Consider the following 23,532-nt stretch of genomic DNA (forward strand, 5'->3'; position numbering starts at 1 on the left):
TTTAGATTACTTGTGCAATCATCTAGCTAAAAGGGACAACAGCAGATTACAGCAAATCTTTTGAGAGCAAATAAAAAAAAATATATATAGTATAGTTTTACAAATATATACAAAATTATAGTTACCATAATATAATTTTGTGATGCCTAAACTCACTTAAGCATTGCAGCATTGATTTAATATTGACAAAATTATGGAATTTATATATACACACTAGCACACTGCCACTTGTCATGTTGCCATGAGCATTTTCATACGCTTTGCTCAAGTGCAATGATGAACCGGGCCATTTCAGAGAGCAGTTGTGATTGCACAGTGTAACTAATGCCTTGTGGTTGTAGTGACAAAAACAACTCAAATATGTGTGAGTTCAGACACTAACTAAAATATTAAAATATTCTCAGAAGTGGAAGTGGTCATAGTTCTATAGTGGTGAATAGAAACTACAAGAAATATAATACCTGCGTTCCCATTTGTTCCAATTGTGAGAGAAAAACCATGCTAGTGTTTATACGACCTTATCAAAGAGGAAATATATAGAGAGGTTGATTACTTTTTTTTAGATTACTTGCAATCATCTAGCTAAAAGGGACAAAGCAGATTACAGCAAATCTTTTGAGAGCAAATAAAAAAACAAAAAAAATTATATATATATATAGTTACCATAATATAATTTTGTGATGCCTAAACTCACTTAAGCATTGCAGCATTGATTTAATATTGACAAAATTATGGAATTTAGTTTCATTTTTAATCATAAGAATTATAAATAAAAAATTTTGAATTCAGAATCCAGAAGCCATTTAATACTGTACGTTTCAAACATGGACTAGGCTAATTTACATGGACTAATTTACATGGACTAATTTATGGACAACTCCTAGCTGATGCATTAAACAATAAAAAAGATAAACTACAGCTGAATAAGATTTTTCAATGCCACACTATCTACAGCGCACTGACACTCAGCCCAAGGGGAAATGGTTCAGGCCTTGTTCAGGCATGCACATTGTTCAGTTCAAATAAAGAATCGTAGATAAACCGAAAAGCTTCAGGCTACGTTTCACAACATGCTTCAAATAGTGCACTGCAGATCTCAAGCACACTCAACTGATAAATCTGTCCGCATCTTTTTCACAGCAAAGAAGTATGAAGCAACTTCTTATTTCCGTTTAATCTGCAGCTAAGTTTCCATACAAGCTCATTTCAAACTGACATATTATGCGCACAGTGAAAAATGCCACCATATCTTTTAACTTCTGCAGCTCGTAAAATCACCCTATAAACTTTGGCCTGGTTCTCTCAGATTAATCATTCATAATACAGGTGCATGAAACTTCCCGTCCACACCCAAACAAATCCAGACCTCATTAAGGAGTGCCAAAGACAGAGAATTTCATCACCCCTGGCTACATTTAAAATGCTCAGCTAAAAAAAAAATGTGTGGCGTTAAGACAAAAATACCATATTAAGACATTGTATCACTTAAATAAAACTACCACAGTCCAGGCATCACAGACAATGATTCAGTTCACACACTAGGCTCTATTTGAGCTGGTGATTTGTTGTCTCGGCCAAATGGGCCATAGAGGTGTCACAGTGTTGAGGCCTAGTGCATGCTGGGATGTGGGCTGTGCTAACAGGCTCCATTCTGACCGGTCTTTGTATGCGCTCATCTATGACATCAATGACAGGCAGGCCACACACTAGCACACTGCCACTTGTCATGTTGCCATGAGCATTTTCATACGCTTTGCTCAAGTGCAATGATGAACCGGGCCATTTTAGAGAGCGGTTGTGATTGCACAGTGTAACTAATGCCTTGTGGTTGAAGTGACAAAAACAACTCAAATATGTGTGAGTTCAGACACTAACTAAAATATTAAAATATTCTCAGAAGTGGAAGTTGTCATAGTTCTAAAGTGGTGAATAGAAACTACAAGAAATATAATACCTGCGTTCCCATTTGCTCCAATTGCGAGAGAAAAACCATGCTAGTGTTTTTATGACCTTATAAAAGAGGAAAAAATATAGAGGTTGATTACATTGGTCAGAAGACAGAAAGTTAGTTTTTGACAGAAATTTGCCCTCAGCTGTTGTAGTAGAAAGACTTGCACGTCAGCTTTAACTCGTTTTCCGTAATTTAATAACACAAAGTATAGTGTGAAAAACATGCATTCAATTTAAAATTAAAATTAAAAACTTAAGAACTGCAGAAATGCATCATTAAGGGTCCATAATTCCAAATGCGCAATGCACAAAAAAGGTTTTATTACCAATTCCTCACCAGACGCAAAAAGCACTTTTAATTCAAATTCCTCAAATGTATGTCAAAGTCCTCAGGGGTTGAAAAACTGGCCCAGTAGGAACCAGACCACTTGATGTCTGACCAACAGATTACATATCCCTTAAGAATGCTCCACCACAACAATCATCCCTGTGTGCGTTAAACTGGCCAGCTGACAGCTCTTGGCATGAACATTAAGTACAGTATTGCAGCACAGCAACAGAATAAATAGACGTGCAACAGCCAGGGTCAGAAATGAACAGCACTCAGGGCAAAAAGGTCAACAAATGTGGTCCAAATATTAAAATGTGTTCTGGGTCTGTTATCTAACATGTACAGTATGTCATAATACTATATTCTAATCCTGTCAGGTGAAAAAATGTGGCCAGACGTTTGAATAGTAAGGTTGTTGTTTTTTTTTGTTGTTGTTTTTTTGAGAATCATACATTTTGCTAAGTATGTCCAAACAGTTGACACATTCAGACTCAAACTGTTCATTAACACACTGACTGTTCCAATAAATAACATACATGTAAAAGCTGTCAGATTTGCTCTACAATTAGTTTCTATAACTATTATTTCAAAGGCCTTTTTGTTTTTTATTTTTGTTGTTTTGAAAGAACATGAAGTAGACACGGACTTTAAAAATTAATTCAGGCCAGCAGAGCGTTTACTTTCTTATGATATCTTGTGCATGTGAAGTTGATTTAATTTGACAGGCAACAACTATTACTGTCCTGAGAATTTATTTCAGTAAATTCACCTGAAGCATGTGACATAAATTGGATGGTTGCAATTGGAAGTATAGCATGTCAACTAACCACAAATGTACAGTTTCTAAATGCCCTTATCAAGCCGCAAACAATAATAAAACTCATTTGCAAAACAACCCAGCCACTGAGCAGTGTGAGATAAAAGAGTTCATTCCGTCTGGTTTTATGGGTGTGTTAACCTGAGCTCATGTTCACAGATTAAAGTGACTGGAAGGGACATACTGTTTATGACTGTGCTCACTGAGACTCTGGTGGCTCTGTTGCTGTATTTATTGTAATTGTATTGCCCTGACAAACCTGCAGGAACTACATTCACTCTACTGTGTACTTATAAACAAACTACAGTAAAACAAATATCTTGTTTGTGACCCGAAAGTGCAATGAGACACCCATCCAAACTTATCTTACAAAATATGTCAACAAAGCCATATCCTGTTGATGTATTAAAGCATCGGAGTAGTTCATGTATGATAACTGACAACTTTTCATACAGGTATCAGAAGCGCGCGCTGTGTGTGTTCAGGTAAAGGTGCGGCTGAACGCTCCTCAAACTCCAACGCCACTTTCCAGAGTGAAATACTGAGTAAAAACTAACAAAAGCGCGTTGAAAGTCACTCACCCACTCCATATTTCTCTCTTTTAGTGGGAATCCAGCGCGTCATAGCAGGAAAACTTGAGTGAAGTGAAATAAATCATATGAACAATAATAGCGTTGTGGAGTTGTAGGGCTGCAGCGGTCCGCATATCACAGTTCCGGTGTTACGCAAAGAACCGCTCGAAGCGCGCGTGTGACGCGCCCTCACTCAATCAAACACACACACACACACACACACACACACACACACACACACACACACACACACACACAAGAAGACCGTAAAGTTTGTGATCATGTGAAATCTAAGTTATTTGAAATCCCAAAGGTTGTTAACTTATTCTATCTTATTATTTCTTCTTTTTTTAATTCTAAAAATACTAAAAGTCGAATGGAGACAACATTATTGACATTATGCAACGGTTCAGTTCAACTAATAGGGCCTATAAGCAAAGTTACAAATATCCAAATATTTAATTCATAGATAGATAGATAGATAGATAGATAGATAGATAGATAGATAGATATTTTATTTTACTGTTCTATTATTTATGTATTTTCTTTCCTTTTTTTTAGTACAGTTCCCCCAAACTATCCATCAGGTTGAAAAATTGCTATCTACTTTTTTATATTATTTTAGATTTAGTACAAGGATTTCTTTATTTGAGGAATATTTTCATGGACAGTGAGCTGAGCCAGAATGAGATGAGATGGGAAAGAATGTTTGGAATCTTCTATTGTTACAGCAACTGCTGCATCTCTCTCTCTCTCTCTCTCTCTCTCTCTCTCTCTCTCTCTGTCTCTGTGAGTGTGTGTTTGTGTAGTCATGTGTAGGTTTATAGGCAAAACAAAGATATGACACCAGAAAGCAATCAGTGACGTGTCACAGGTCCTGTGTAGTTTTATCTAACAAGAGAACAGGAAACACACAGTTACAGTAAGTGCTGTACGTTGAAGGGCCAGCTTCCCCATCCCCCGGTTCCTGCGGGACCCCAGCTGTTTAAGTGTGGATTTAACTAACTACCCGCCTCATATGATTGCCACTTCTGTGTCTCCGGTTTATTTGGACAAAACAAATTCCATGATCCTTCTGCAAACACAGAGACCTTCTGTTGCCAACAAAATGTGTTGAGAGAACATTCTGTCATTCTGTTCTGGCTTATTGTTCTGCCTTCAATTTTGTACCAACTCAAGGTTTGGATTTGGTCAGTAGGGTGTAATTTTTTTTTGTATTTTTTTATTAAACTTTGGCTGCTAATTCTCTGGCTGAATCTTACAAACTCCACCCAACAGTCAATACAAGCTATATAAAAAAAAAAAAAAAAAAAAAAAAAAAAAAAGCTTGTTCCAATCATAGATAAAACTGCTCTGGATATTTTACGTTTAACTTAATTGACCTTTAATTATCATTTAATATCAACATATCAGTGAAAATCTTTAATGAACTTCAGATGTAAACAGAAGAACTGAAATACAGAAGGAATCAGGCCTAATGACAGAATGTCAAATTAAGAATCATTTCACGCAGGCCTCCAAAGGGCTCAAGGCTTGTAAGTCTTTGTTTATGACAGGGACAGACTGCCATCTAGGGTTCTCTCTGAGTCAATACGTTAATCTCAGTGTTTTATTAAAATCAGATATTCTAAATCTGAGGTAAAAACCACTGTAATATTGTATTTTATTTTATTTATTTTTTGTTTAACAGTAGATTATTATTATTATTATTATTATTATTATTATTATTATTATTATATTGGAGGTTAAATATATTCCCTGGTTGTTTTTCTGGAATCTGGATCATAAACAGCATGAATGGAATCAGAAGGTTGCGACCTTTCAACATTACAGAATACATAAAAATAATATAAATAAAAAAAAATCTAAAAATTATATATTTTAGCCAATTGTGCATAATGTTAAATTGATTTAAAAAAAAAACAGTATGATTTATTTATTTATTTATTTATTTATTTTATTTGGACTTTGGGTCACAAACAGCTTTAATGGAATCTGAACTGTGATTGTTAGCTGTCAGCATTACAGAATGCCATTTAATTTATATATTTAGCCAACTGTGTGTAATGTTAATTTGCTAAAAATAGGGAAAAGGGTTATTTTTGCACTGGTTTTCTGTTTTGTTTTGTTTTTACCGGTTCTTTACGGTCATTAACTGACTAATCACTGAGGAATGTGGCCTTTAGCCAGCACACAAAACATTCAGACTCAAAGCCAAAGTATCCTGGAGTGTTTAACAGACGACAAACACAGTTAGCAGAGAAAGATGTTGAGGTAATACTTTACTATGTACTGCTAAGAAAAAAACAATGTTATGACAGGAAAATAAATTATTCTTATATTCTAGAAATAGTGGATTATTGTATATATGTAAACATAAAATTATCTATTCTAATTGTTTTTATATTTTAACAAGACTGCAACTGCAATATTTGGGCAAAAACACAATTGGAAAAGAAATAAAAACAGCATCGTATAGTCGAGGTCTGTGTTAACAAATCACTGGTCATTTTTCAAGATTCAAGATTTTTATCCATCACATACACGATTATATAGAGAATATATAACCAGCAGTGAAATGTGAGTCAGGTCCACTCCATGGACAGTGCAATTATTAAAGAATACAACACAGATGAAAATATACATAAATATAGATGTGAAATATACATAAATATAGATGTAAATATACATAAATATAGATGTGAAATGAAATAAAAGTAAACAATAAAAATATAAGAATAAAATATAAAATAAAATGTGCATGAAAGTATACTGTAAATATTAAGATACACAGGAATGTACAATAAACGAATGTGCAAAAAGGTTGTACATGGTTGTCATGTAGCAGCAATAAAAATAAATAAATAAATAAATAAATAAATAAAAAACAGAAAGCGCTGTGTGTAGTGACACTGTCAATATGAGGTAGAGAATAATGAATATCTTATTGATTATTAAGTGATTATTAAGTTGAGTCATGTTGATGTTAAGAGGCTGAGTTTGAATTTAGGAGCCTGATGGCCTGGGGGAAGAAACTCCTCCTAAGTCTATCAGTTTTTGTCATCAGGCAACGGAAGCGCTTACCAGATAGCAACAGAGTAAAAAGACAGTTACTAGGGTGGTTGGAGACCTTGATGATTTTAACAGCTCTGCTTTTGCAGCATTTGAGGTAGATGTCCTGCAGAGAGGGAAGAGCAGACCCTGAGATGCGCTCAGCTAAGAACACAACTCTCTGCAGGGCTTTGCAGTCTTGACTGGAGCTGTGTATTCACACCAGGAAAGTCCGCTAGTTCACTTGCTTTGGTCCAGACCAAATACACTGAGTCAATACACTTTCTATGGTCCCTGAATAGAAAGTTTTCAGGATTGCTGGTGAGACCCTAAATTTCCTCAGCTGACGTAGATGGTACAGTCTTTGTCTGGCTTTATTAACCTGTGTTTGAATGTGGGTAGTCCAAGTCAGGTCCCCGGAGATGTTTACACCAAGATACTTGAAGCTGCTCACCCTCTCCACAGGGGTCCCGCTGATCATAAGTGGAGTATAAGGCTGCTGCTGTCTCTTCCTGAAGTCAACAATCAGCTCTTTAGTTTTGCTCACATTCAGCGAGAGACAATTGTCGTGGCACCATGATGTGAGTTTCTCTACCTTATCCAGGTATGCTGTCTCATTATTGTTGGAAATGAGGCCCAGAACCACAGTATCATCAGCAAATTTGATAATAGAAGTGGAGCTGTGGGAAGACACACAGTCGTGGTTTACATATAGTACAAAAAAAAAAAAAACTTGAGTCACACACAAAATTTATTTCTAAATTGCATTTTGTGGACCAAATTATCTAAATATTTAAATGATACAAAATGTCTGATGCATTTCTCTGGTAACGTATGACCATTCTGATGTAAAGCAGTGCTGATAGTGCCCGATTGGGGGCGCTATTGTACTTCAGAGCTCCACATCTGCAGAAGGTTTTGAAGTTTTGTATGAGACAGACTACTGCCTTAGCTTTTATCACATGAAGGGTTTGGGATACGTGACTGACTGATAAAACAATTCTATGGAAATCAGCATATACTGTAGGCTACACGATGTTTGCTTCGAATTGGATGTTTCTTGCCACTTTCAAATATTTTCCACAATAATCTATCCTTCCTGTCAGTTTATATTAATATTTCTAACCAAAAATCGCACATTGGCTTCGTCTTGTTCTTCTCCTCAGGAATCTTCTCGTCAGCTTGTGCTGTTAAAAAAATATCAGTTTTCTCAACAATCAATAGCGTGTGTTTCCTCAGCAGAATCAAGTGCTTGGTCCTTATTTTTCTATCAGGGTCATGAGGTTTGTTCCCTCCCGGTGTAAGTATTTATAGCACATTCAACAGATATTTTCAGTCAAATGTTGATCTTTCCTCACGCAGATCATTTATTTCATAGCAACCAAGAGGAAAATAATATTGCTCAGTTGCTCTTTTGTAGCTCAGGCGACTTCACAGAGTTCTGAGTAATGTTTCTTTTACTGTAAGCATCAGTTTTGGCTTGGATGTTTTAATAAATAAAAGAAACAATGCAGTAACACTTTACAGTAAGGTTAACATTGGTTAACTGCATTAGTTAAAGGGCTAGTTCACCCAAAATTAAGAATTGTCATGATTTACTCAGAATGTTTATAACTAAACAGCTGCTGGTTAGCCCATTAACTTCCATAGTATGGAGAAGAAGAAAAAAAATAGTCTATAAAAGTCAGTGGAGACCAGCAAATGTTTGGTTACAAACATTCTGCAAAATATCTTCTTTTGTGTTAAGCAGAAGAAAGAAATTAATAGTTAACCAATGTTCACAATTTCATAAACTAATGCATTATTAAAATAAACAATACTGTAACAAATGTATTCCTCATTGTTAGTTAGGGCCTTATTGTGAAGTGTTACCAACAATATAAGTAATAATAAACAAACGTGAATCAATAGTATACAGAGCTCATCATCAGTTCAGATCATTTGTTCTTTTCTTTTTGATAAGAAATCTTTGAATTCGTGCTCAGACCTCATGACTTTTGATTGCAGACAGATCTGAGAACAATAACTGGGGACTTTTGCTTATCATTCAATCTCATTGCCTTTTTTCTCATCTCATTTCTTTCATTGCAAGAGGTTTTCTATCTTATGGTAAAATGAGCAGTGGTGATAAGAGCTGCATCATAGCAAAGATACACTTCGAATAATGGCACCAAAGTAAAAGAAAAAAAATGAATAGAATGAAAAGCACGTCTGATGAAGTGTGGCATCAGAGTGCAGTGAAAGCTTTAAATCAAAGCAAATACTGCCTTTCATCTGCTTGTAAAAGTGTATGAAGCGTGTTCAGGTTTTATGCAATCTGCTTCTTGCCGACAAGTGCTGTTCTGAAAATTGAAAAGAATAAAGGAAGAAAGAAAGAATACATGATGTCTTTACAAAAGTAAAGGACATGCATGCTTCCTAATTGAAATTCTCCTCTCCTCCAGCCCCCCAAACCTCCACCCCCCCCCCCCCCCACCTTGCTTTCCCTGCCATTAAATTGAATTGATCAGCAGCGCCGGGCACATCCAATCCATAAGTGCTTGCGTGACCAGAGCAGCATCTTTCTGCTAAAACATCTCTGTGGAAGTCAAAGGCTCAGCACTTCGACCTTAAATCTTGTCAAGGAAATGCAGCGTTTCTGGGCTTGGAAGTGCTGATGGGGTTGATCCAGTTCCATGGATGTGACCGCTTTATCTCTAACTCCTCCAAAATTGTGGCAACCGTCTGCTTTTGGAATCCAAAACTGGGACTGATTAGAATTTTTAATTCCATCCATTTATGAAATGACATTTACATTGTGGAATGCTTGTTTGGTATTGATTCTTGTGTCTCTTTCATCTATGCCTGAGTCTAGTGTTTCTGTGCATTAAGTCAAGGGCACATTTTCTGCAAAAAGTGGCAGTTACCCAGGGTATTGGTGTTAGCAATGCCAAGTCAAGTCGCATTTATTTATATAGTACTTTCCAGCTAACCTGGAACATTCTCCATTCTCAATATTGTTCTGGCAAGATGCTCACAAATTTATGAAGATTCTTCCAGTAACTTTGATAGAATGTTCATTCAAAATGTGGCCTTCAGTAACATTCTTTATAGTACATTGTTAATGAAAGATTTTAGTTAGACATTCTTTTAACGTTTTTCTGTTACTACTTACTTATTTCACAATATTCAGAGAACATTTAAAAGTAACATTCCATAATGTTTGCAAAATTATTAAAGTGAAAAAGTGACGTGACATACAGCCAAGTATGGTGACCCATACTCAGAATTCGTGCTCTGCATTTAACCCATCCAAAGTGCACACACTCACACCGTGAACACACACACACCGTGAACACACACCCAGAGCAGTGGGCAGCCATTTATGCTGCAGCGCCCGGGGAGCAGTTGGGGGTTCGGTGCCTTGCTCAGGGGCACCTCAGTCGTGGGATTTCCGGCCCGAGACTCGAACCCACAACCTTAGGGTTAGGAGTCAAGCTCTCTAACCATTAGGCCACGACTTCCCCAAAATTTAACAAATAAAATGTAACATTTCCTTAATGTTTAACATCATTTTTATTCAACTTAATGTGAACATTAACAAATTGTTAGAATGCATTTTTTTTAGAGGGGTTTATACAATACAGACTGTTTTAAATCAGCTTCCCATTAATAAACATTAAAAAATGTTGTAAAATTAGGTAACGTTGTAAAATTAATTGATTATATGACAAATTGGATTTTAGCTATAAGCAGCTCTAATGAGGATAAAAGAGTGTCATTGCTCAGTTCAGTTTAGTTCAATGTTAATTCAGTTCAGTTCTATAACTGTTAATATTTCAAAGTTCATCAAAAGTCAGGGGGTTCCATTCCCTGGAAAGGCACTTTGGATATGCAAAAATATGAATGCAAAACTTGCACTGTATTGAAAAAAATAATGTTCTTTTTTTTTCAGTCTTTCTATTACAAATTTTAAAAAATCACATTTAATTGTGTGTGTTACTTGGCATTGTTTTTCTTTGTAATTATTTGGAAAATTTGCTAGCAATTGAGTGAAAATTGTTTCAAAGTGAATCCTACACCACTGTTTTTCTGTAAGTACAGTAAATTTTTATTGAGAAAGTGCTTTTAAATTTCACAAATAATTAAACAGATTGACAAGTAACTGAATAAAACATGACATTTTGAAGTAGAAAGACTAAAATATAGATTTATCATAAAATATACTCTAGAAATGTTAATTACAACTTCTAAAAATATATTTTTAAAGTGTAGTTTCTACTTTAGTTTATTACTTTTAACCATGAACCGATCTTGAATGAGTTTATGGTTGAAAGCAATGCAAAACCGTCCAGTCTGTTACTTAGAAAAATAAAAGCATGCCTCTTTAAAAAGTCACATGATTGAAGTCTATAGCACAAACAGTGCAGAACAAATAATGCACCAAAGTAGTGATGAAAGGAATTCACTTATTAGTACACTGTAAAAAAAAAAAAAATTCAATTGTTTGTGTACATTTTCCTTTTATATATACTATTTCAGTCTTTCTATACTTTAAAATTACACATTTAATTCAATGTGTTACTTTAAATTTACTATCAATTTCTGAGCAAAAATTGTTTTAAAATAAGCCCTGCACCAACATTTTTCAGTGCATTCTTGCTTACTAGATAATTTATTGTTATAGAAAAAAACATTGTAACAAAATCTAATCTGTTTTAGCAATTTGTGTGTGTTTATCACAAGCTGATGCTGTGCTATAATATTATTCTTTGTCAGCCCATTCCTAGCAGTAGCTCATTGTTACTTTAATGCATTTTACTGCTTTTAACGCCACCCTACAAATGATGTCTTCATTCAGCATCAACCACTGTGCACTGAGCATTCCAGCACCCAGAACAGATGATACAAGAGCTTGGCAGAATACAGCAAATGAACTTAATGAACTGTAGAGTAGTGAGCCGTGCCAATCCGCTCCGAACCGGCATTGCAGCACAACTGGCTCAAATATAGGCAGCGATTCATCAGCGGCCGTCTGAAGGTGCGTGTGGTGTGGCCGCTCTTGTGTTGTGGGGTGTGGTCTGGGTGCAATGCAGTGCTGGACTGACCCACGTCACAAGTGGGACCACCTCTCCTCATCTGTAACAGCGTTGCCAATATCGCACTGAGACAGAGAGGGAGAGAGAGGAGGAAAGCACTGCAGATTCTGGGTGTTGCCTTTCAGGTCCTGGATAGAGGGTAAAGGTCAGGTGACAGCAGTGCAGCTACACACACTGCAGCATCTTTTGCACCAAATGCAAGGTAAATAATTCACGTGCAATCCAAGGTTGTCCTGTTTTGACTGGTTACAGTGAAGCAAGTGAGACAGGTGTCCCGATACAGCCGTATAATGGATATGACAATGAAAGCTGGCGCAGATGTAGAGGTTGTTAATCATCTGGGCTCAGTGGTCTTAGACGTGGTTCACCTTGTGTGTGTGTGTGTGTGTGTGTGTGTGTGTGTGTGTGTGTGTGTGTGTGTGTGTGTGTGTGTGTGTGTGTGTGTGTGTGTGTGTGTGTGTGTGTGTGTGTGTGTGTGTGTGTTAGTGTCAACCACACACGCATTTGTGGGAGATTTATATCCACTGCAGTAATGAAGTTACACTCGCTCTGTTCTTTGGCAGAGCATTAAACACCTCATAAGAGCTCTGCAGCAGGACGATAGCACAGTTTTACCTCAGACACCTCCGTCCTATGATACGTATCATATGCACAAGTGACTCATTATTACTTGTGTGTGTTTTTTTTTTTTTATTTTTTTTATTCTAAATGTGTATGTACAGTGATAAAAAAACAAGGTTAGTTGTTTTTGTTATTAAATCTTCATGGGTATGTGTTTGAACTTGTGCACATATCACTGGTGGGATCAACAGGAAAGTGACCCAACTATAGGTACAAATGAATGCTTAAGTTATGCATATAAAGATGCACAAAATATATCCATATGGTAGTTAATTCATGACTGAATTAGGATGCTTAAGTGGTGGTAAGCTTATTGATTTTGTGTAAATATTTATTTTTTTTGTTTGTTAATATGGATAATGTATTATTATTATTATCATTATTATTATTACACAATTAATATTTATATTCAACCATGTTAGTCATATTGAGATCAGATCTATTTCGCAAAAGAGACCAGGATCAGGTCCAGGAAGCATGAAAATACTTATAAAAAAAGAAACTATAAAAAAAGAAATCAATTATTGTAGTAGTAGATTATTTCATATTTATATGTATACATATTTATCTTTGTTTCATCAGGTTAGTCTGATTATTATTATTAGCATTTATTATTAGCATTTATTATTAGTGTTTATTATTATGTGTTTATTATATTTTTATTTAACCATGTAGTCCCATTAAAAAAAAAAATCAAAAGAGACCTGGAAAGCACAAAAAAATACCTACAAAATATGAAGAAATCAGATACTGTATAATTATCAAATATAATCAAATCAAATATTTCATCAGGTATATATAGAGCAAATATAAATATATAAATATATATATATATGTTTACTCAAAAACGTTTAAATATGAAGGTTAAAAAAAGAAAGAAAGAAACCATCACTATTACAATATAATTTCTAATTCTATATTATAGAGTAATTAGATATTAAACTGAAAAATGACGCTTCAGAAACAGTCATAAGGCTAAATATTCTGTGTTATGATTTATGCTATTACACCAATAGGGGGCGCTGTATACATACACACGACTGTACAGACGGACAGTGAGACGCAGAGGACAGACACAAAGAAAATGATCCTCCACAAATGCTTGTTTCAAGGTCTGTTCGTTTGAAAAGACATTTGATCATAGAAGATCATAAAAACACATAGAACATCCACAGTAATGCTTTCAGATCACGAGCTATTGATTTCGTCTCTTGTTAGTGATTATTAATAGTGACAGTATAGTTCATTAGGTTGCTGCTGTAGTGATTTGAGTTTGCAGGTGAGTGTGAAAAGATCAATATACAATGATCATATCACGAGGAGTCGCATTTTACTCAACCTGAAATAAGAGTTGACTGTAGGAAACCATAGGCCTACTGTAGCTTTCAGAACTCAGAAGGTTCCTCTTTAGCCTTTATTCAAACTAGGTTGCAAAATATCTAATTCTTAACCTATGCAACTTCCTGGTGTCAGACAAGGGAAATCATCAACACATGCCTGTCCACATCTCAATGAAATAAGGATGGAAAGCCTAACAATAAATCTATCAGACGTTGTGTTGCTTCTGCTCCAGATCATTTCAGTCTGATCTGAAGAGTCTGAGAGGAACGTTTCAGCACAGATTGTGGCAAAGTCTCCAAGATGCTTCGAGAGACCTACCTGCAAAGCTACAGTACTGTTAACACTTTTAGGCACTTGTGTAAAAAAGCTGTAAAATGAGGATACTGTCAAAAATAATGTCATAAATAGATTTTCTTTATCAATTAAAACTTCCATTAACTAAATTTAATCAACATTTGGTGTGACCATCCTTTGCACCTGTGCATAATTTTTCAGATAGCTTTGCAATAGCTTTCTTGAAGCATCTTGGAGTCGTTGCCACAGTTCTTCTGGATTTTGTCTGTCTAGCTGGTGAAAATAATAGTTTTCTAATAATTTTGGCCACCACTGTATATAGCCTGTACATACGAGGAAGATATCTGTAAACAATTATAAACAAATCTGCAAAAGATAATAAAGGTTTATCTTTGAATTCTATATTTTGTGGCAACTAAAATATTAAATGTTTCCATTTAAACACATTGCATAATGCACCCTGCACATGCTATCTAATCTTATCTAAATATGTTACAATTTATTCTTAAGGGGGCATCGTCTTCTGTTTTTATTACCCAGTAGTTCGATATTTTTTTATGAGAAAAATTGTTTTGTCTACATTATGGGAGCACATTTCCCCACAAGACTAGTAAAACATGCAATCACCCCCAGTGCTGAGCAGCTAACGGTCCTCACGAGGAAAACAGCTTATTAAACAGGCTCAACAATATGCTGATGAAAATCTAAAAATGCAGAAACTTTTTACTAGTATTAGGGGGTATAAAATATAATTAGCTTAGTACAAAAACATTGCAAAGAAAAGACAAATGTATGTTTTGTAATGGTATCTTTCTCAGCCTGACACACTTTTGTGCTCGGTGAGTATTTAGCGCAGTCGTGTGCTGCAGAGGGGCGGAGCTTGTAAAAGTGTAGACGACCTGAAGGAAAACCGCGCGTGTGAGTCTGCAGGAAAAACAGTGCTGCTGTCAGGCGCTGCTGACGGGAGGAGAGAGATGCTGACGGCCGGGAGAAGACTCTGTTCTGAAATGCAATATTCAGCCACCACTCTTTAACCTCACGAAGACCTAGCGAGTAAACCAAAAGAGACTGGAATATTGCAAACATCTTCCTAGTACCAGTAGCTATATATTTATGTTTCTCAGCGTAGAAAACATTTATTTTCTCCTCCATTACACACAAATACAGCTCGTGTAGTACTATGTCTTACATTCCCGTTGGTTTGCTCCGGTAATCGAGCTGTGTTGTGTTCCTCTCTGGCGCTGACTCAGCATCTCTGCAGCCCGCTATTGGCTCGCAGCCTGGGTTGAAGCATCGCACTGTCCAAGCACTCAAAAGCATGACTGTGCAATTTATAAACGGCAAAAAGCAACTTTGTTGGGCCTTACAATTACATTCGAGCGTCTAGTGTTCCACTGCGGCAGGCGATTCCCTATCACGAAATCAACTGGAGTTAGAAATATGAGACGGATGAGATAGGCTACTAGAGAGGATGCACAAACAGCAAGATCAACATATTATAATATGTAGGCCTACAATATTCATATTTAAACTAAAAGTCAGTGCATGCTTGCTGTTGTAGCCTATGTATTTATTTATTCATTATTTTATTTTTAATACTTAGCTTAACACTTAAACATCCAACTTAACATGAAAAAAAAAATTCTAATTATATATATATATATATATATATATATATATATATATATATATATATATATATATATATATATATATATATATAAATTTAGTTACATTTTTGGATGCTTCTGGATGCTTACATCAAGATTTAGTTCTTGGATATTGGAAGTGCACTCACACACACACACACACACACACACACATATACATATATACATATACATGTGTGTGTGTGTGTGTGTGTGCTTCCATTATCCAAGAACTAAATCTTGATGCAAGCATCGTGTCATCAGCAAAAGGTCACTTTCCTCTCTTGATTGTCAGGTTCATATTTTCTATTGATTACCTATAATTTGTATTGATCAAGTTCCTTTGTGAAAGCTTCTCTCAACCTCTGACATATGTGTACTGTATTTCCCATCATTCCTCACTGCTGCCAGTATGTGTGCTGATTTTACTCGCCATTAATCTGGTTAAATTATGTAAGTGCATGGTAAACTACAGTTTTATTGGGTTAGTCTTATCATCATCATTATCATATATTAATATCACAACATCTTGGAGATTTGTACCCTGCTAAACTTCTTTTAATATACATTTACATTAGTATTCAAGATGCGTTTTGATCCTCTGGGAGCTTCCTTATGAGGAAGATGTAATTATTATTTTAGGAAGGCTCTTGGTCATTTATTATGCATTGGAGTGAAAAGACTCCCGTGTGATCTGTAAAATTAATTAGAAAATTTCTTATAACCTTGGTACTTTGCTGCATTATTGAAAATTCCTGACAACAGAGGCCAAATGCTCAGTGCATCAGCTCAGGCTGATAGCTGAATGGCTTTGTCTTGGCATGTGCACCGATTCAAGAGTGTCAGTGTCAAGAGTAAAGCAAAATATTTAAAATAAAGTAATCAGTTAAAGAGGTAACTGTTATTATGCATGCAGATTTATGAGTGCATATTAATTAAGAGACTAAATAGAATATATAATAAAATTATATAAAATTATTACATATATAATAAAATTACATATAGCAAAATTATTTGTCAGCCATGATTATTTAAACTAAAACAAAAAAACCAAAAAGACCAGTTACAACATCTTAAAATTCCCTATATTTTCATACATTTTAAGGTAAACTTTTAATTAAAACTGTTAATTTTAGGTTCTTATTTATTTGTTTGTTTGTTTGTTTATTTTTATTTGAATTGTTTTTTTGTTTTTTGTTTTTGTAGTGTAGTGCTGTGTCGTTCAGCCTGTGATAAATATTTATATGTTTTTCACTCACTTCACCTCACTGTAGAAACTGCATTTTGTGTATTTGCATTGCTCCGAATGTGCAATAAACCTGACTTTGCTTAAGTTTGCATGCATTAAAAAAAAACCAACAAAGATATTTAAAATGAATACGAAGCAAAATTTATTGGCAAAGAAAGTTGCACTTGCAAGGCATTTAACTTGGTGGTTTAATCCAAAGGACACAGCTAATTCAGAATAGGACTAAAGGCAAGTTCTACACAAGTTCTACACAGAAAAATTATTTTTATTAAATACTAATAGAGCAAATAAATATTTTGTACTCAAAACACCATTTTGAAATCTTTTATTTTCATATAAAATAAAATGTATAGAAAGATTTTGATGATTTTAAGAGAAGTTAAAATATTTTTTGAGCATCAAAGCAGACAAAGGATTAGATTGATTTTCTGAAGAATCATGTGACACTCAAGACTGAAGTAATGATGCTAAAAATTCAGCTTTGCTTCACAGGAATAAATTACATTTGACAATATATTGAAATATAAACCAGCTCTTTTAAAAAGTAATAATATAATAATATAACTGTATTTTTGATTTAAAAAAAAACATAAAAAATACCTTAAATCAAACCTTTCACAGACACAATACACATTTAATCATGTAAGATAAGATTGCAACTAGAGTGAGCATATAAAGTCTAGCTGCTATAGGATAAGTGATTTAAAAAGAGAAGAAAAAATGCAGCAAGTGCACTAAACAACATGTGATACATCTGAGTCTGGTTCAATGATGCAGAAAGTCACAGCCTCTTGACTTCACCTTTTATACAATTTCAAAAGACTTCGACTGTTTTGGGGCATTGAGGTGAATTGCTGAGCATCTCAACGACCCAAAGTCCTCCATCTTCATCGATTTTTACAAGGGGAGGGTGCTGTTCCTGCCTCGTTGACAAAGTAAGCCGGAGTATAAATAGAGCAGGACAGAACGCAACCATGTCCTCACCACAACAGCAATTCACAAGCACCATTCACCATGGACATGATAGTGACCTCCCGCAGAAGGGCTCTGGAGACACGGAGTATCCGCGCGCCGTCCTCCACTATGCGCTCGTGGGCTAAAAGCAGTCCTCTGTCTTTCATAAGATCCACAAATGTGGCCGCATCCAGGGCTGCGTACAGCCCCGCCGTGCTCGCGTCTCCGGAAGGCTTCGAGCTGAGCGCAGCGCTCAGTGGAGATCCGGTGCGCAGTAACGAGAAGGAGCAGCTCCAGGGGCTCAACGACCGCTTCGCCAGCTACATCGACAAGGTTCGCTTCCTCGAGGAGCAAAACAAGCAGCTGGAGGCAGAGATCCAAGCGCTGAAGCAGCATAACTTGTCGCATTCCCTGCAAAGCGATGCATACGACCGTGAGCTCCAAGACCTGCGCTGCGCCCTGGAGCAGCTCCACAAGGAGAAGGCGCAGATGCTGCTCGACACGGACCACATGGATGAGGATCTGCAGCGGCTCCGGGAGCGCTACGAAGATGAAGCCAGGCTCAGGGAGCACATGGAGGCTGCGATTCGGGGCATGAAGAAAGGCAAGGACGACTCGCTTCTGATGAAGCTGGAGTTGGAAAGGAAGGTCCAGGCGCTCGTGGACGAAATGGACTTCTTGCGGCAGAACCACGAGGCGGAGATCAGCGAGCTTCTGGCTCAGCTTCAAGCCGCGCAGGTGCCGGTGGTGGAGATGAGGGACCTCCAGAAGACCGACATCACCTCTGCGCTCCGGGAGATCCGCGCGCAACTGGACGGGCTCTCCTCCAAGAACCTCCAGCAGGCTGAAGAGGTGTTCAAGTGCCGCTATGCCATGCTGACGGACGCCGCGGAACACAACAAGGATGCCATAAAGTCCATACGGGACGAGATCGCAGACTACCGCCGTCAGATCCAAGCCAAGAACATTGAGCTGGAGGCTCTTCGTGGCACCAAAGATTCATTGGAAAGGCAGCTGCATGATATCGAAGACCGCCACAACACCGACGTTGCCAGTTATCAGGTCTGTTTATAAAAAAAAACTTAAAATATTAAATGTATAAATATAAAACTAATTCATGTTTTATACAAAAAAAATAATTACATTTAATTTAATTTAAATTAGAAAAAAAATCAAATGTGTTCTCGTTGTTTGATTTGTCAAACACTCAAAACAAATTCTGCTGCACTAGTATGATGTAAGTGTAAACAGTGCAGTTGCGCGTTGCGCAACCACTTAAAATAATGGCTTTCGGATGCTTTTACGTAGTTTACATGATATGACGATAATGTTTTGTTTTTAGTGTGTCTTTATTTGTTGATTCAAAGGCAACAAAGGCACATGGCTGTGTTGCAAAATATAGGATGGCCCAGAAATGCTGCACACTAGGTTTTAAGCAGCCATTATTTCATAGGTGGTTTGCGCACTGCGTGCGTAATCATGCGCAACGAGCAGCGCGCATACTTTTTACTAGCTCTGCAGGATTTTATTTTAGTGGCCTGTTGACTTAGAACCAGACCTGATATAATTCATAAAAACAATTTCATCAAACGGATGTGGGTTGCTGCACTGGGTACTAAAAGAACCGAATGAGAACTTTAATAAATTTAGTTATTAAAAGTTGTTTAATAAAAGTGAACAGATTATGTTTAGTCAGTACTTCTTGTTTAATTTTAAATGCAATCTAATGAAGTTGTGAATGGATTTATTGCATCTGCTTCAACAGGAAATGGTTCACCAATTGGAAAATGATCTGAAAGGAACAAAATGGGAAATGGCTCGTCATCTTCGGGAATATCAAGATCTGCTTAATGTCAAGATGGCACTGGATGCTGAAATAGCAGCATACAGGTAGAGTTGTGCTCCTTTTCGCTCTATTGCATGTCATTGATTTGATTAATGACCGTTTTCTCTCTCAAATGTAGGAAACTGCTGGAGGGTGAGGAGACGCGCTTCCATACCGTCTCCGGAAGTATTTCAAGCCCCATGTTTGCCTACAGCCAGCCGAAAACCTCTAAGATCAAACATAAAATAGTGGAGGAGATCATCCAGGAGACCAAAGCAGAGAGCGACCTTGACGATGATCTGGCTGAGGTGGCTAAAGAAGTGGCAGAAGAAGCTGGTGAGGATGAAGAGGGGGAAAAGGAGGAAGAGGAGGAAGAGATTGTCACCACCAGTGAGGCCAAAGTGAGTTCTGCTGCTCCCGAGGCTGAAGAAGAAGAAGAGGCAGAAGGAGGAGAAGAGGAAGAAACAGCAGAAGAGGGAGAAGCTGCTGAGGAGGAAGAGAAAGAAGAGGAAGTGGAAGAAGGTGAGGAGGAAGAGGAACAACAAGTGGAAGTGATTGAAGAGACAGAACTCTGCGGTGATAAATCTCCAACAGCAGAGAAAGAAGGCAGCGAGAAAGACGAAGAAGGAAAGGAAGAGGAGGAGGAGGGTGGTGCAGAACAAGAGGCGGAGAGTAAAGAAGAAACCAAAGATGATGAGGAGGAGAAAGAAGAAGCTGATGAAAAAGAGGAGACCAAATCCGAAGGAGATGAAGAGAAGAAAGACGAGTCTGGAGGAGAGGAAACAAAGGCTGATTCAGAGAAGAGCGAGAAAAAGAGCGAATCAGAAGAAGATGAGAAGAAATCACCAGAAAAGGAGAAACCAGAAAGCCCAGTAGAAGAAAAGCAGCAAGAAGAAAAGGAAGCTGTTCCCGATGGAGACCAGACGAGTCCGGCCAAAGAAGAAGCCAGTCCGAAAGAAGAGGTCCAAACCAGAACAGTGGAAACCATCACCAATGGAGACAAGGAGAGCAAACCTGACACAGAGAAAGAGAAAAAGTCCGAGGAAAAGCCTCAGGAGAAAAAGAAAGTCACCAAGCAGGTGGAGAAAGTCAGTCCAGAGGAGAAGAAGGAAATCAAAGGAAAAGACTGATGGAAATGACTCAGGGAATTAGTTATAATCAATTGTTAGAAATAATTCTATTTGATGCAAATGGCGTTTGATGCAGCTTGCAAAAATAATTGCATGCGTGGTAATGATTGACTTGCATGTGTGGTCTGGAGGGATGTACTGAGCCATGCTGAGCAGAAACACAAACTATAGTGCGTTTGAATTAAAGTGCAAGTACATTTATGCTGCTAACGACTCAAACGATGAGAGATTTTACGCAAACGTGAAGTTCTTCAGCAGTTGTATGGCAATAATGGTGCTATAATATCATCACTCGCAGGCACACTTTGAGCTGTAACTCCATTTCATTATTTCAAATGATATGATGTCTTTCTAGTATACTTCTTGCCTTAAGACATAATGTACTGATTGAGTGATAAGACTCGGTTTGTTAACATGAAACACAACAGCTGTTAGCAATGATACTTTGAAAGCTAAAGGTGCTGCTTTTTGCAATATCACCTCACTCAATAAAATCCCATCAAGTCCTTACAAAACTCCTAGTGTGTTTGAATTTATTCTACTGTACACTGCTGTTCAGAAGCTCTGGTTGATTTTTGTCATGTTGTTAAAAGAAGTCTCTTATGCTCATCAAAAACACTGGGAAAACAGTGAAATATTATTACAATTTAAAGTAAAAATTTCCAATTTAAAACTTTTTAAAATGTACAGTAATTTATTCCTGTGATTCAAAGCTGAATTTTCAGCATCATTACACCAGTCTACAGTGTCACATGATCCTTCAGAAATCATTCTCATATCCTGATTTGCGGCTCAAGAAACATTTCTTTTGAATGTTGAAAACAACAGGGTTATTAGAGTTAACCTTAAAAGTTCAAAATCAATAAAATACATTTGAATTAAATAATATCAAAAGCAACATTTCTTTTTTTGTTGTTGTTTAGTTGAACTTGAAGTAAAATAATAAAAACTTAAACCAATAAATAAAAATGAATAAAAACTACAGATACTTGTTTAAAAAAAAATACCTAATAAAAATGACAAAAAAAACAATATAAAAACTTTTACAATTAAAGTGATAACAGGAAATATATAATAATATCTAATTAAAAATATTAACTATTATATTAAAAATATAAAACTATAATAGTATATCAATGATACACTGGAAAACAGTTGCGCTGCTTAATATTTAAGTATAAACCATGTTTTTTTTCGACATTTACTTCCAGATTTATTGATAAAAAGGAAGTTTAAAAACCTGCATTCATTTCAAATTGAAATTTGTAACATTATAAGTGTCTTTACTGTCTCTCTTGACCCATTCAATGCATCCTCGCTGAATAAAAGTATCAATGTCCCTTAAAAGAACCAACAAGCACAAAGATTATCACAAAAAAAAAAGAGAATTAATTTCATTTTGGAAAGTTCACACATAAACCTAAACATTTGTAACTCCAACCCACAATTAACAAAGTTGCTTGTCTCGCTGCTTTCATAAAATGCTTCCTGAATAATAAAAATATTTAGATTACAAATTTCCTTTAAAAAGGTTATACTTCCATTAGGAAATAAAAGTCCTTTACATGTAAACTAAGATTAATAGCTGGCTTCATTTTGGGCAAATGCAAAGAATGACAGCTAGACCGAAAAAGAGAAGCATGACTAATCTCACAAACGTTTCATCATGACATTGACATTAATCACATTGATCTTCTCAAACGAGACCAGTCTCTATCCCCCTCCATTAGTGTGACTAGACATCAGTGTGTAGCTCTCAATTAGGATAATGGAGAACATGTGCTGCACTGGCTTGTTAGAGCTTGAGCCAAGTGCTTTGGATCATCAGGTAACTGAATTTGTCGCTGAGGGGGCAGTGATTAGATTTGCATGCTTAAAAACACTAATTCTGCAATGCAAACTTTACATCAATAGAGATTTGTGCTGCTGATCTCCGGGTCTGGCTTGGGATCACAACTGGGGTGACTGCGGCAGGGCGTTTGGCTGAAACACTTAGTGCACTGTGGTTATAGTTCATGAATGAACTCTAATAGGGTTCAAACCAACAACTTTAAGGTTAACAGCTCAGATTTTTACCACTCACCTCATGCATACGTGCATGCATATTGGAATCCAAAGCTGTGCGTTCCGTGGATTCTGCTCTGTGCTGTTGTTCAAGTGCTGAATGTGCACAAAATGGCACTCTAGTGAATCACTTTAGCTGAGCTCGGAGGTTTCTTGCATTATATTGATTACAGCTGTCATGAATAAATAATCAATGCGCAGCTGTACTGGAGTTGATGGCTGCACAGTAGCAGATTGTAGTGTACCTGATTGAGAACAGGGGCCATGCTTGGAATAGCACTGTCTCTGCGGTTTGCAATATATGTATTGTGTGCAGTATGCACATTTTCTGTATGCCTTGAATATATGGATTACCTAAAATGTGCAGCAAACAACTACACTACATGGGATCCTGCATTCCACAATGCATGGTGCTCAAACTCTCATTTCTGGCAATACAAATGATCCGGAAGCAAAATTTCAGGATTTAAAGCAATAGTTCACCCTAAAAAGAAAATTTGCTTGAAAATTTCTTCACCCTCAGGCCATCAAAGATATAGATGAGTTTGTTTCTTCATCGGAGCAGATTTTGAGAAATGTAGCATTATATCACTTGCTCCCCATCGA

General features: G+C 36.6%; 1 protein-coding gene across 1 annotated transcript; it reads left to right on the forward strand.

The window, feature by feature from the left end:
- The first annotated feature begins 17,924 nt into the window (after positions 1-17,924).
- Positions 17,925-21,371, forward strand: LOC109094439 (neurofilament medium polypeptide-like). The gene is made up of 3 exons (XM_042729287.1): positions 17,925-18,969; positions 19,673-19,797; positions 19,872-21,371. The coding sequence occupies exons 1-3, from the start codon at positions 17,968-17,970 to the stop codon at positions 20,860-20,862; spliced, it is 2,118 nt and encodes a 705-aa protein (XP_042585221.1). The 5' UTR covers positions 17,925-17,967; the 3' UTR covers positions 20,863-21,371.
- The last annotated feature ends 2,161 nt before the right edge of the window (positions 21,372-23,532 follow it).

This window comes from Cyprinus carpio, chromosome B8, assembly GCF_018340385.1.
Source record: "Cyprinus carpio isolate SPL01 chromosome B8, ASM1834038v1, whole genome shotgun sequence".
NCBI classification, from domain to species: Eukaryota; Metazoa; Chordata; class Actinopteri; order Cypriniformes; family Cyprinidae; genus Cyprinus; species Cyprinus carpio.